The sequence below is a fragment of the Oncorhynchus clarkii genome, chromosome 2, assembly GCF_045791955.1.
Source record: "Oncorhynchus clarkii lewisi isolate Uvic-CL-2024 chromosome 2, UVic_Ocla_1.0, whole genome shotgun sequence".
NCBI classification, from domain to species: domain Eukaryota; kingdom Metazoa; phylum Chordata; class Actinopteri; order Salmoniformes; family Salmonidae; genus Oncorhynchus; species Oncorhynchus clarkii.
Window position 1 is genome coordinate 85545257 of NC_092148.1, and position 15287 is coordinate 85560543.

General features: G+C 43.7%; 1 protein-coding gene across 1 annotated transcript in view; it reads right to left on the reverse strand.

Annotated features, from left to right (window-relative positions):
* Window positions 1-5381: 5381 nt before the first annotated feature.
* The window catches only part of LOC139375360 (transmembrane protein 263-like), a 36880-nt gene continuing 26974 nt past the window's right edge, over window positions 5382-15287 (reverse strand). The window contains exon 3 of the mRNA XM_071117071.1: window positions 5382-9293. Coding sequence (XP_070973172.1) covers window positions 9013-9293 — 281 coding nt within the window. The 3' untranslated portion in view covers window positions 5382-9012. The remainder of the gene's footprint in view (window positions 9294-15287) is intronic.

Genomic DNA, 15287 nt, shown 5'->3' on the forward strand with positions numbered 1-15287 from the left:
ATTTATGATATATAATTTACAAAGATTATACCATTTTTATTTTATTATCAATTAGTATATTTGGGTTTACCCATAATATTTGTTGTTGTAATATTTGTTCTGTCTTTTCTGGTGGATTAAAGTGAAATTGCAACCAACTTTCTATGGTTTGTTTTAAAAATAGCAATATTTTTGAGTTGATTTCATTAAAAAAATGAAAGTGAGCGGTTGTAATCTGAATTAAGGGGAAAAGGCCGTTCTTGAACATGGGGTCAGACATTATTAATAATCTGCTAGAGAACCAGTTCGGAGACTTAAGAATAACTTTTGTATGACTGAAGCCTTTAGTGAGAGGTCCAATGTTTTAATATTTAATAATTTCTGCCCTCCAAATTCATATTAATTATATAAATAAGACAGTTTAATTTTGTCTAAGTTGCCTTTCCAAATAAAATGTAATATTTTTTGCTCGTGCAATTTTAAAAAACAAGTCGCTAGGTGTAGGCAAGGCCATGAGAAAATAGGTAAACTGTGACGTGAATAAAGAGTTAATCAGGGTGATTTTTTCACAAATAGACAGGTATTTTCCAAGATCTTATCTATTTTTTATAACTTTCTATGAAAATGTATTGTTGTGAGATCATTTATTTATTTTGGGATATGAATACTGAGCAGGGGCACAACTTCCACTGGGGACGGGGGCATGTCCCCCCCCATTCTGAAATTGCATTTTTGTCCCCCCCAGTTTTATCATTGGAATGTGATACAAAACAAGGCATGTCTCTAATTATCTGTGTATATTCCTGCCAAAACACCAAAACCCACTCCTCAAGATGACTAAGAGGCAGAGAGAGACAGCAGATAGAGAGGTGAGGAGACAGAGAAAGAGACAGGTAGAGAGAGAGAGATGCAGGGAGAGAGAGAGTGGCGGAGAGAGAGAGAGGGGGAGAGAAAGAGACAGGTAGAGAGAGAGAGGGCGAGAGAGAGAGAGGCAGAGAAAGAGGCAAAGAGAGTGAGGAGGAGAGGGAGAGAGACAGCGAGAGGGAGAGTGAGGGAGAGAGCGACAGGGAGAGACCGAGAGAGAGGGGGAGAGAGGGAGAGAGAGCGGCAGAGAGAGGGGGAGACCGAGAGAGAGGGGGAGAGAGGGAGAGAGAGCGGCAGAGAGAGGGGGAGAGGGAGAGCGAGTGAGTGAGTGAGAGAGAGGGAGAGAGCGAGAGAACTGTACTACAATATGAATGGAGGAGAACAATCTTTTCTCACAATGATTTTATTACAGTTCTTTGTAGGTTGGCAGAGGTACAGTTGTTAGGTACAGGAGTACAGTTCTGTTCTTAGTTTTGTGTCACTGTTAGACTCCTGAGGAAAACGAGATGCCCAAAAGGAGCCTATCATACCTAGCTGGTACAAAAGTCATTGTCAAGGACGTCTGATACTTCAACAAAAGCTAGTGTATAAAGTAACACTGGTCTTTTATACACTGAACACTGATCTCAAACCAAGGTTTACTTACGCTTCCCTATTTTAAAATAACCAATCAGCAATCAGGATTAGACCCACCCATTTTATAAATTGGCATAATTGACACCTATAGGGATAAAGTGTGACCTTATGCAATGCTTCTGCACTAATAAGACCTATCAAGTCAACGTGATTGGCTGTGAGGGGGCGACAGAAAGCATTGAATACTATGGTTCTGTATGCATATCTGCAGGATCCGATTATGCCCATTTCATGTTGTCCATTACAAGGGATATCCCATAACGAGTACGTCACTACGGACAGGAATGGAAACCATGTCAGTAAGAGACACAGCTGTTAGACGAGGGCTGACAGTAACACCAGGAGATCCAACTCCACCTGTCGTCTGGCTGACGTGGTGATTTGGTACAGTGCACAGCACAACACAGGAGAGAGGATGGAGATGCTGGAGAAATTCACATTCAGGCAGAGTCCCAAATGACACTATATTCCCTTTAGAGCGCCCTATTTTTGACCAGAGCCCATAGGGCCTCTGTATAGGTAATAGGGTGCCATAGGTAATAGAGCGCCAAAGGTAATAAGGCTCCATAGGTAATAGGGGCACCATATGTAATAAGACGCCATAGGTAATAGGGTGCCATAAGTAATAGGGTTTCATAAGTAAAATGGTGCCATAGACAATAGGAGCGCCATAGGTAATAGGGAGCCATAGGTAATAGGGTGCCATAAGTAATAGAGTTCCATACGTAAAAGGGTGCCAAAGGTAAAATGATGCCATAGGTAATAGGGGCGACATAGGTAATAGGGGCGACATAGGTAATAGTGTTCCATAGGTAATATGGTAATAGGGTGCCATAAGTAATAGAGTTCCATACATAAAAGGGTGCCATAGGTAATAAGGTGCTATAGGTAATAGGGTGCCACGGGAAATATGGCCTCCGCATAGGTAATAGGGTGCCATAGGTAATAGGCGCCATTGGTAACAGGGTGCAATAGGTAACAGGGTGCCATAGGTAAACAGGGTGGGCAACATGGTCCCTGCATAGGTAATATGATGCCATAGGTAATAGGATGCCATAGATAACATGGCCTCTACATAGGTAATATGATGTCATAGGTAATAGGATGCCATAGGTAAACAGGTAATATGGCCTCCGCATAGGTAATAGGATGCCATATGTAACAGGGTGCCAAAGGTAACAGGGTGCCATAGGTAACAGGGTGCCATAGGCAATATGGTCTCTGCATAGGTAATATGATGCCATAGGTAATAGGATGTCATAGGCAACAGGGGGCCATAGGTAATAGGGCGTAATAGGTAATAAGGTGCCATATGTAATAGGGCCTCTGTATAGGTAATAGGGTGCCATAGGTGATATGGTGCCATAGGTAATAGGGCCTCTGTATAGGTAATAGGGGGGCATAGGTAATAGGGCACCATAGGTAATGGGGCCTTTGTATAGGTAATAGGGCACCATAGGTAATAGGGCCTTTGTATATGTAATAGGGCGCCATAGGTAATAAGGTGCCATAGGAAATAAGGCCTCTGTGTAGGTAATAGGGAGCCATAGGTAATAGGGCACCATAGGTAATAGGGCCTTTGTATAGGTAATAGGGCGCCATAGGTAATAGGGTGCCATCTGGGTTTCATCCTCAGTGATAGAAGGTGTGGTGCTGACTGTGTTGCAATATGCCACTGAACAGATTATAGAGGCATGACCGAAGCTGAAGTCAACCACACATCCACAGCCGGATGGAATAGAAACTGGAAAGTACATTATTTCACACCATTGGAGTAGTTGAAAACAACCCACCCTGAACCTCTTTTCGCATCTCCTCTACTATCACTCTTCTTAGTACAAAGCAGACAGCCACCACAGGAGACAGCCACCACAGGAGACAGCCACCACAGGAGACAGCCACCACAGGAGACAGCCACCACAGCAGACAGCCACCACAGCAGACAGCCACCACAGCAGACAGCCACCACAGCAGACAGCCACCACAGCAGACAGCCACCACAGCAGACAGCCACCACAGCAGACAGACACCACAGCAGACAGCCACCACAGCAGACAGACACCACAGAAGACAGACACCACAGCAGACAGACACCACAGCAGACAGCCACCACAGCAGACAGCCACCACAGGAGACAGACACCACAGGAGACAGCCACCACAAGAGACAGCCACCACAGTAGATAGACACCCCACCACAGTAGATAGACACCCCACCACAGCAGACAGACACCACAGCAGACAGACACCACAGCAGGCAGACACCACAGCAGGCAGACACCACAGCAGACAGACACCACAGCAGACAGACACCACAGCAGACAGCCACCACAGCAGACAGCCACCACAGGAGACAGACACCACAGGAGACAGACACCACAGGAGACAGCCACCACAGGAGACAGCCACCACAGTAGATAGACACCCCACCACAGTAGATAGACACCCCACCACAGCAGACAGACACCACAGCAGACAGACACCACAGCAGACAGACACCACAGCAGGCAGACACCACAGCAGGCAGACACCACAGCAGACAGACACCACAGCAGACAGACACCACAGCAGACAGACACCACAGCAGACAGCCACCACAGCAGACAGCCACCACAGCAGACAGCCACCACAGGAGACAGACACCACAGGAGACAGACACCACAGGAGACAGCCACCACAGGAGACAGCCACCACAGGAGACAGCCACCACAGTAGATAGACACCCCACCACAGTAGATAGACACCCCACCACAGCAGACAGACACCACAGCAGACAGCCACCACAGGAGACAGCCACCACAGTAGATAGACACCCCACCACAGCAGACAGACACCACAGCAGACAGACACCCCATGTCACGTTCGTTATAAGGATCGGACCAAGGCGCAGCGTGGTATGTGTACATTCTTATTTATTTAAAGAATGAACACTGAACAAACTAACAAAATAACAAACCGAACCGTGAAGCTATACAAACGAGTGCTGACAGGCAACTACACATAGACAAGATCCCACAAGCACCAAAGGGAAATGGCTACCTAAATCTGATCCCCAATCAGAGACAACGATAAATCAGCTACCTCTGATTGGGAACCATATCAGGCCACCATAGACATACAAATCACCTAGACCTACAAAAACTCTAGACATACAGAAAACCCTAGACAATACAAAAACTAGCGTGCCCACCCTAGTCACACCCTGACCTAACCAAAATATAAAGAAAACAGAGATATCTCTGGTCAGGGCGTGACACCCCACCACAGCAGACAGGCAGCCACCTCAGACAGACAGACACCACAGGAGGCAGACACCACAGGAGACAAACACCACAGCAGACAGGCAGCCATCTCAGACAGACAGACACCACAGGAGGCAGACACCACAGGAGACAAACACCACAGCAGACAGGCAGCCACCTCAGACAGACGCCACAGCAGACAGACACCACAGCAGACAGACACCACAGCAGACAGACACCACAGCAGACCGACACCACAAACTGACTCCACAGGAGAAGGTAGGTGAGTAGAGGGAGTCAAGTCAAGGAGGCAGCATCACCAGCACTACTATTATCACATAATGCAAAAGCAGACTAATATTGGAATATTCTCACAAATGTGTCCTGTTTTTCCAATACATGATACCATGAATGACCTTCCCATCAGCTGGACACATAACTTCCTCTGAGGGTGAGGGTAGAGAGAGAGCAGAGGGGTCTCGTGTGGCTCAGTTGGCAGAACATGGCACTTGCAACGCCAGGGTTGTGGGTTAGATTCCCACGAGGGACCAGTATGGAGATAAAGTACAGAAATGTAACCACTCTGGATAAGAGCATCTGCTAAATGACTGAAACATAAAGCAGTATTCACTTTTTGAGCGACCAAATAAAATGCAACAAATTGCAATTAAAATACAGAGTAGCTTTATTTATAGAATACAGCATCAGTTTTTGCAAAAATAGTTCTATCATAGACAAAAAACTGCGACCCCAATGACACACTATTTAATATACACTGAGTGTACAAAGCATTAGGAACACCAGCTCTTTCCATGACATAGACTGTCCAGGTGAATCCAGGTGAAAGCTATGATCCCTTATTGATGTCACCTGTTAAATCAACTTCAATCAGTGTAGATGAAGAGGAGGAGACAGATTAAAGAAGGAGTTTTAAGCCTTGAGACAACTGAGACATGGATTGTTTATCTGTGCCATTCAGAGGGTGACAAAAGATTCAAGTGCGGTATGGGTGTAGGTGCCAGTCACACCGGTTTGAGAGGATTACAAACTGTGGGAAGAATTGGAGTCAACACGGGCCAGTATCCCTGTGGAACGCTTTTGATACCTTGGAGTGTCCATGCCCCGACGAATTGAGGCTATTCTGAGGGCTAAAGGGGGCGCAACTCAAAATTAGGCAGGTGTTCTTAATGTTTTGTACACTTGGTGTATAGTGCACTATAGTTGACCAGGGCCCCATCCCAGTTTATAGTAACAGAGTCTCCAAGACATATATTAACTAGCAGAAGTGTCCCGATGAAAACAGTAAAGACAGGACAAGATGAAACAGCATGAAAATAAAATAGGTGAGACTTGTCATAATAATAAACAGCATATTGTGTTCAGGAAGAAGGAAAAACGACCTCTTGAAACATGCGATGCATAATGTGAGGGTGTGGAAATACCATGCCAAGTTGTTTTCTCTTTATTTATTTTCAAATAAAAATGTCCTCACAGTGACTGTTCAAATAGAAATGTAAGAAACCAAACCCGAAAAGGAGAACAAACAGCACACTGGGAACAGACGTCTAGTTTCGATTTACATGTGGTCAAGTTGTCAAATAATGTGAATTCAACGTGAAATGAACAAAACATTTCACGATGTCATTTGATTTAGGTTAAAAGTTGTGTGGGGGAAAAAAATACAAAATGACCTTACGCTGATGACTATTTTCAAATCCAATCAGTTTTCTGTGTTGATAACGTCATCACATTGAGTTATTTGGTTGAAATGTGGAAACAACGTTGATTCAACCAGTATTTGTCCAGTGGGAAGAAATTGGTCATCTACTTTTATTCTCTGATCAGAATGGACAGTAATTCAGGATTACACGTAACAATGTGGAAGTGAATTAGCTAGTCCCAGATCCGTTTATATCATCTTGTGAACTCAAACAGACTGGGACCAAGGCTAGAAGTGATTGGAAAGCATAGAAAGAAAAGGCATTTTTTTTTTAAAAACTGTCCCTCCTACTCTGGGAATGTCAGTGTCAACTATCAGTATTTATAAATGTAATGCAGGGATGGGCACCTTTGATGGGGGTGGGGGCCACAACAAATCTGAAAGCTGCAGTGGTTAGCGGGTCTGCGTACCCACATTCATACCCACACATGTAGTCAGAGCTACATTTTGTTGTTAGTGGCCCCCCTCTTGACAGTGGAGATAATCTATATAGATATTTTTTATTGTTAATTTCCTGCAATTATACAATACAATATATAGAGAAAATGTTGTACTTTTAAAATAAGTTTGATGCAATTCTACTTCTTGCCATGTGGAGTAGAGAACATTTTGCAATTTTATAACTAATTCCATGCAATTCTACTCATTTTGCTGTGGGGCGGAGAGAAAGATTTGCAGTTTTTAAGCTAATTTCCTGCAATTCTACACATTTGGTTAATATCCATGGGCACCCTCAGTCTGTAATTTGACCATGATTACTACAAGTTTAGATAGCTGGGATAGACTAATTTACAAATCGAAAAAATGTAAATTGACACGGGCTAATTCAGTGACTGTCAGTGACTGACCTAAGACAAAAACTGCTGATGCACAACCACATGTAAAAAATGCACCATGTGTATTCTACTATTCTTACTCTCAACAGTCAGTTGAGACCCCAACTGAGTTCACATTTTTTAAATGTGTTGTTATTTATTCATTTTTCCGTTTTTGGAAATGAATGGGCCGCGGTCCCTGATCTAATGCAAATGAAGGAACATAAACATACACTTGAGTAAAGTACATATAAGTGAATGAAATGGGTTATGTCCCAAATATCACATTACTCCCTATACTGTACAGTGCACTACTTTGGATTACAGCCTTATGGGTGCTGGTCAAAAGTAGTGCACTATAAAGGGAATAGAGTGCCATTTGAGACGTAGGCATGAACTATGATGCTTGAAACTTAACATGGTTCATCATGGTCATGTCTTTGATAGGCCATTGTGGAGTGGATTTACAAAATATTTAAATGGACATGGATTTCCTGATTTATCAATAACTCAACCATCTCTTAACTTTAAGGCCTCCCGAGTGGCGCAGTGGTTTAAGGCACTGCATGGCAGTGCTAGAGGCGTCACTACAGGCCCTGGTTCGATTCCAGGCAGTATCACAACCGGCCGTGAATGGGAGTCCCATAGGGCGGCGCACAATTGGCCCAGCGTCGTCCGGGTTTGGCTGGGGTAGGCTGTCATTGTAAATAAGAATTTGTTCATAACTGAATTGCCAGGTTAAATATATATATTTTTAAATGTGCGTGTTTCTTTGTTGGTGAAATGGTGCTTTATTTATTTAAACAGCTCAGGACATCTGCTGGTATATGTATCATGTACGTAAAAATGTCATTTCCATGACTTCTTCTGTCCGTTTCTATGCAATAATTGACCACATCTCCAACTCATCAAGCATTCATCTAAAAACACCTGCATTACAATGAAAATATTTACTGCAAGACTGCAAGGTTCCTCTAACCTTCTTTGTCTGCATCAATAGGAATCATATGCCTATTTTTCACATATATATTTTATAACATATACACTACCGTTCAAAAGTTTGGGGTCACTTAGAAATGTCCTTGTTTTTGAAAGAAAAGCTAATTTTTTGTCCATTAAAATAACATCAAATTGATCAGAAATACAGTGTAGACATGGTTAATGTTGTAGCATATTCACATACACACATTGTTTGGTGTGTATTCCCCAATCACTGATGTCAAACTGATGAAATTAAGTTGTGTGAAGTACCTTTGTTTTAATACTTGTCAATGTAAAGATACCTTTTCATAGTAAAACTGGAAGAATTTAAATAACCTCAAGCTTTTGAGAAATGAGTATGCTGAATCGCTACCAAATTGTTGTGGATTGTGGATTGTCTTCATATTATCATGCCCTTCCCCACCCAGACCCAGATTAACCAAAAAGACATGAGATCCCTCTCAAGAGTACCTCGGCAGTAAGTTCAACATTCTGGTCAATTCCTATATCCTAACAAATGAACATTCCCATAATCCCCCTCTGTAATGCTTCCTTAGGGCAGTATTCTGACTTGAGATCCGCCACCTTAACTCAGATTTCAGTGCAAATCGCCCATTGACGTCAACAAATGATTTACACGGAAATCTGAGTTACTTGTGCCTTTTTCAACTCTGAATGGTTCCCCATAGTAACCAGATGGAACCTAAACACAGCAGAGAGACAGGGAGACATTTATAAACTATACTGTAGCAATGGGGTGGTAGTTGGGTCTAGGTCTAATCAGACTTGTCCTTTTTCTTTGGTGTAACTTTACTGGCTACAGCAGACCCTACCGCCCCCACTCCCCCCGTCACCATGGAAACGCTGCCCTTGACCAATCCCACGCCGGCGGCCGGCACGCTGGTCACCACCGTCTTGGTGATGTCATAGCTCTTACAGCCCACCCAGGCCACGCCTCCCCATGTCGCTCCGACCGCCCCTTTGGTCATGTTGAAGAGACCGCCGGTCACCCTCCAGATGACCCCCGCCTCGGTCTTAGGGTGGTCCTTCTCTCCGTCTGCAGGGGGGAATGGTGGCAGAGAGAAAGAGAGAGGCAGGGAAAGGGAGAGGGAGGGAGGGAGGATATATAGATAGAGAGAGAAAGAGAGAGGCAGGGAAAGGGAGAGGGAGGGAGGGAGGATATATAGATAGAGAGAGAAAGAAAGAGAGAGGCAGGGAAAGGGAGAGGGAGGGAGGGAGGATATATAGATAGAGAGAGAAAGAGAGAGGCAGGGAAAGGGAGAGGGAGGGAGAGAGAAAGAGAGATAGATAGATAGAGAGAGAAAAAGAGAGGCAGGGAAAGGGAGAGGGAGGGAGGATATATAGATAGAGAGAGAAAGAGAGAGGCAGGGAAAGGGAGAGGGAGGGAGAGAGAAAGAGAGATAGATAGATATATAGATAGAGAGAGAAAGAGAGAGGCAGGGAAAGGGCGAGAGAGAGAGAAAGAGATCAAGAGAAAGACAAAGAGAGCGTAAAAAAAACAATTTATAGATTCATCATTTGTGTCTAGGTGCCTGAAAGAAAGTTCCAGATGAAAGCTTTCCATGCGTTTTCTCAATGGTGTTTATAGAGGTAGATAACATTCCAGTCCCTCAGAGGAACAAACAGGACCACTGACTACAATAACGCCAATCCATCAATCCCAAATGGCACTTCATTCCCTACATAGTGGACAACTTTTGACCTGGGCCTAATTAGGCTCTGGTCAAAAGTACTGCACTATGTAGGGAATAGGGTGCCATTTGGGATGCAAAGGGACGCTGGGAAATGTAAGATTGATGTATTGGAGTTATTGTAGTCAGTGGTCCTCCCTAAAGTACAACATCTCAATACGAAGACTAATGTCACATATCTGATATTTATAACTGCATGTAGCTTAGCGGTTAGAGAATTGGGCCAGTAACCCGGAAGGTTGCTGTTTCAAATCCCCGAGCCGGCTAAGTGAAAAATCTGTCGATGTGCCCTTGAGCAAGGCACGCAACCCTAATTGCTCCTGTAAGTCGCTCTGCATAAGAGCTTCTGCTAAATGACTCAAATGTTAAATGTACCTAGGGATGGAGGAGAACGTTCTTGTCTGCTCTAAAGCCTCAGGTCTACATGACCTGGCTGATGACTCAAGAGTTCACATTATTATCTCTCATTCTGTTAGCATCTTCTATTTAAGTCACAATATAATTGCTAGGGTTTACCACCTGGTCACTAATAATAGGGACAGTTTTCCTTCACAGTGGAATTACAAGCCTGTTTAAAATAAAAAGCTTATTAGTGGAAACTTCGCTCTACAGCTTGGGGAAAATAAAGGCACCTATAAAATGGGTTATGGTGTTTATGGTCTATGTATGGCGTGTGGCTGTAGTGAAGCACAACGCATGTCCACGGTTGTTTTCACTGCTTACAGCTGACAGACTTTCAAAGTGAAGGGCACTAAAGTGGTTGTCTGAGTCATAGGCCAAGGCTTTAAAATGTGGCATAAAATATGGACAGAAAAAGCTTTTAAAAGAAACTTTATGAGAGAGTAACAGAGAGCGAGAGAGAGAGCGAGAGAGAGAGAGGTCCTTGAACTTGTAATGGTACTCTCCAAAGTGTACCACACTAATAAATGTCTAGTGAAGTCATTATCATTCCCTGATTAATGCATTGTCATTTTTGGGTGAATCTAGTCCATTGACTGCACTGTGCAGTAAAAAGGCCTTTACGGCCACATTACCCAATCTCCCCATAGCCCAAAAATCATATACCACTCCACCCTAGCAGATAAAGTAGTCCCTGTCACATCTTTGCATGATTTGACACAGTTCTGTTTATTTCCCCCTCTCAATCCAAGCAGAACATTGAGGTGACAGTTTTGCATGTCTTCCAGCTCCATTTCCCCTCCCACCCCCTTTTGGCTTGACAAAACATGCATTAACTAATGTACTGTGGTAACTAGTGAGTTGGAGAGAGACACTCAACCCAGAGTGAGCTGTTCATGTCATCCCTTTTTACACTGACAACGTCTTTATAAAAAAAACTTAAGATCCTGCTCCTCCTGCTCCTCCTCCCACCTGCTCCTCCTCCCTCCTTATCCTCCTCCTCCCTCCTGCTCCTCCTCCTCCCCACCTTAACAAATAATATTCAGTAGGCCTCCTATTCAATAGAAACCTGGAATAAGCCTACTACAATAGAATATAGGCCAAATGTTCAATAGCTTCCTATCCACATGAAGTACAGATATAATGGGCTCCTGTAAGGGAGTGCGTAACTGGCGGCAGGGAAGTCAGGTGCAGGAGAGCAAAACTGGGTGACGCCGAGCGCCGCCCGAACAAGGGGAGGAACCGACTTTGGCAGAAGTCGTGACAGCTCCTGAGTGGAGCAGCGGTCTAAGGCACTACATCTCAGAGCTAGAGGCGCCACTACAGACCCTGGTTCGATTCCAGGTTGTATCACAACCGGCCAGGATTGGGAGTCCCATAGGGCGGCGCACAATTGGCCCAGCGTAGTCCAGGTCAGGGTTTGGCCGGTGTAGGCCAAGGATTTGTTCTTATCTGACTTGCCCATTTAAATAAAGGTTACATTTAAAAATATATATATACAGTGCCTTGCGAAAGTAAGGCTTCAAACATAAAGATATAAAACTGTATTTTTTTGTGAAGAATCAACAACAAGTGGGACACAATCATGAAGTGGAACGACATTTATTGGATATTTCAAACTTTTTTAACAAATCAAAAACTGAAAAATTGGGCGTGCAAAATTATTCAGCCCCTTTACTTTCAGTGCAGCAAACTCTCTCCAGAAGTTCAGTGAGGATCTTTATGTTTGAAGCCTGAAATGTGGCAAAAGGTCGCAAAGTTCAAGGGGGCCGAATACTTTCGCAAGGCACTGTATATATATAAAAAAACAGCTTGCGTATTAATTTGTAGGCACAACAACAAATTCTGTCTCTTTAAATATATGGGTGTCTGGATTGAAGATAAGCTATCTTTCAGAAAACATATTGATGAGTTAGTTTAGAATGAAATGGGCTTCCTTTATAGGAATAGGGCCTATTGTGAAACAGCAGAAAACAAATCTTCAGTAAACATTCATTACGGTTATTGACTATGGTGATATTATTTATATGAATACAGGTGCCACTGTATTGAAAGCACTGGATGCAGTTTATCATAGCACACAACGTTTTATTACGGGTGATAACGGGTGATAGGGTCCTTTACGGGTGATAGGGTCCTTTGCGGGTGATAGGGTCCTTTACGGGTAATAGCGGGTGATAGGTCCTTTACGGGTGATTAGGGTCCTTTACGGGTGATAGGGTCCTTTGCGGGTGATAGGGTCCTTTACGGGTGATAGGGTCCTTTACGGGTGATTGGGTCCTTTACGGGTGATAGGGTCCTTTACGGGTGATAGGGTCCTTTACGGGTGATAGGGTCCTTTACGGGTGATAGGTCAGTAACCGAAAGCTCACTGGTTCGAATCCCAGAGCCGGCAAGTTGGAACAATCTGCCATTCTACCCTTAAGCAAGGCAGTTAACCCCAGAAAAACAACTGCTCCCCGGGCGCCGATACGGTGGACGTGGATTAAGGCAGCCCCCTGCACCTCTCTGATAAAGAGGTTCATTGCAAAGATGAATGTCAGTTGAATGTGTTCAGTTGTGCAACTGACGAAGTATCTCCCTTCCCTACACACATCAATTTACAATAACCTCTTAACCACTAGGCCACATGCCACCCATTAAGTGTATATTGATGTGTATGTTTGATACAGGGCTCATCTATAAAAGAGACCTTGGTCTCAGTATGACTCCCTGTCAAGGTACAAATAATAATACAAATAAACAAATACAAGTGTGTTGGCAGGGATGTTACCATTATGCTATTTTAGACATCTTTATCTGTGACTGAAAGAAGCACATCCATACAGCACCTCCTACACACTGTCACCATCTTTACCACGTCAACCTGCGGCTCTGAATGGTGGTAGATCTGTAGTAGACCTGTATTCATAGCCACAGCAGAGGGTAGGTCTGCACCGCAAAGGGCCCTGGTTAAAAGTAGCACACTATATAGGAAATAGGGTGCCATTTGGGAAAAGTGCCCTAGGTCTCTTTTTTGCTGTCAACCCTCAAACAGAGGCTTCTCATGAACAATGCTGGAGGACAAGACACCAACACCAACTGTCACTAACACTCAGTACCATCTCATCCCTGAGCGGTGAGCTATAGTGTATATAGGAAGAACTGATCAAAATACACCTTATGGAACAGCGGGGACCGTGAAGAGACACACACTCAGGCACACACACACACACACGTACACATGGATTTTGCATTGCAGATACGTGGTAGTAGAGTAGTGGCCTGAGGGAAAACAAAGTGTTGTGAAAAATGTTATGAAATGTAATAAGTTAAATTGTATATAACTGCCTTAATGTTGCTGGACCCCGGGAAGTGTAACTGCTGCCTTGGCAGGAACTAATGGGGATCCATAATAAACCCCAAGAAGAGTTGCTGCTGCCTTGGCAGGAACTAATGGGGATCCATAATAAACCCCAGGAAGAGTTGCTGCTGCCTTGGCAGGAACTAATGGGGATCCATAATAAACCCCAGGAAGAGTTGCTGCTGCCTTGGCAGGAACGAATGGGGATCCATTTGGGAACAAACTCCCAAAGCATTGTTGGGAACAAACTCCCAAAGCATTGTTGGGAACAAACTCCCAAAGCATTGTTGGGAACAAACTCCCAAAGCATTGTTGGGAACAAACTCCCAATGCATTGTTGGGAACAAACTTCCCAAAACATTGTTGGGAACAAACTCCCAAAACATTGTTGGGAACAAACTCCCAAAACATTAGCCTGATTTTGGTCTGTAGGAAGTAGGAACAAACTCCCAAAACATTAGCCTGATGTTGGTCTGTAGGAACACACATCAGTGGTTTGGGACCTAAAGGTTTTAAGAAGGCAGTATTCAGATACCTTGACTTTTTCCATATTTTGTTACGTTACAGCCTTATTCTAAAATGGATTAAAAAAATGAAAAAATCCTCAGCCATCTACACATAATGCCCAATAATGACAATGCAAAAACAGGTTTTTCGAATTTTTGGGAAATGTATTAAAAAAACAAACAGAAATACCTTATCTACATAAGTATTCAGACCCTTTGCTATGAGACTCGAAGTTGAGCTCAGGTGAATCCTGTTTCCATTGATCATCCTTGAGATGTTTCTGCAACTTGATTGGAGTTCACCTGTGGTAAATTTAATTGATTGGACAAGATTTGAAAAGGCACACACCTGTCTATATAAGGTCCCACAGTTGACAGTGCATGTCAGAGCAAAAACAAAGCCACAAGGTCGAAGGAATTGTCCGTAGAGCTCAGAGACAGGATTGTGTCGAGGCACAGATCTGGAGAAGGGTACCAACAAATGACTGCAGCATTGAAAGTCCCCAAGAACACAGTGGCCTCCATCATTCTTAAATGGAAGAAGTTTGGCACCACCAAGACTCTTCCTAGAGCTGGCCCGCCGGCTAAACTGAGCAATCGGGGGAGAAGGGCCTTGGTCAGGGAGGTGACCAAGAACCCGACGGTCACTCTGACAGAGCTCTAGAGTTCCTCTGTGGAGATGGAGAACCTTCGAGAAGGAAAACCATCTCTGCAGCACTCCACTATTCAGGCCTTTACGGTCACAGTAAATTAACATTCTTATTTCATCAACACTGTCAAGTACAAGTCTATTAAGGCTATAATAATGTAGAAAACAATCAAATGATTAATGATGTGTAAATGTATAAATTACATAGGGTAAAGAAATCTACCTTTTGACATTCATTTAGTCTCTAAACAGCAGCCTTTCTTTGTATCCTCTGCAGTGAGCACGTGAAACACCATATACACCATGTTCTCTGCTTCTGATTGGTCCATACAAACTAATGTCACGGGCCGATAATAAACCCAGATTCTGATGGAGCCAAATAGTCCCTCACCGTCTGTGTTCTGGAACAACCTTTAAAACCATCCTTGTCTGCGTCTCAAAA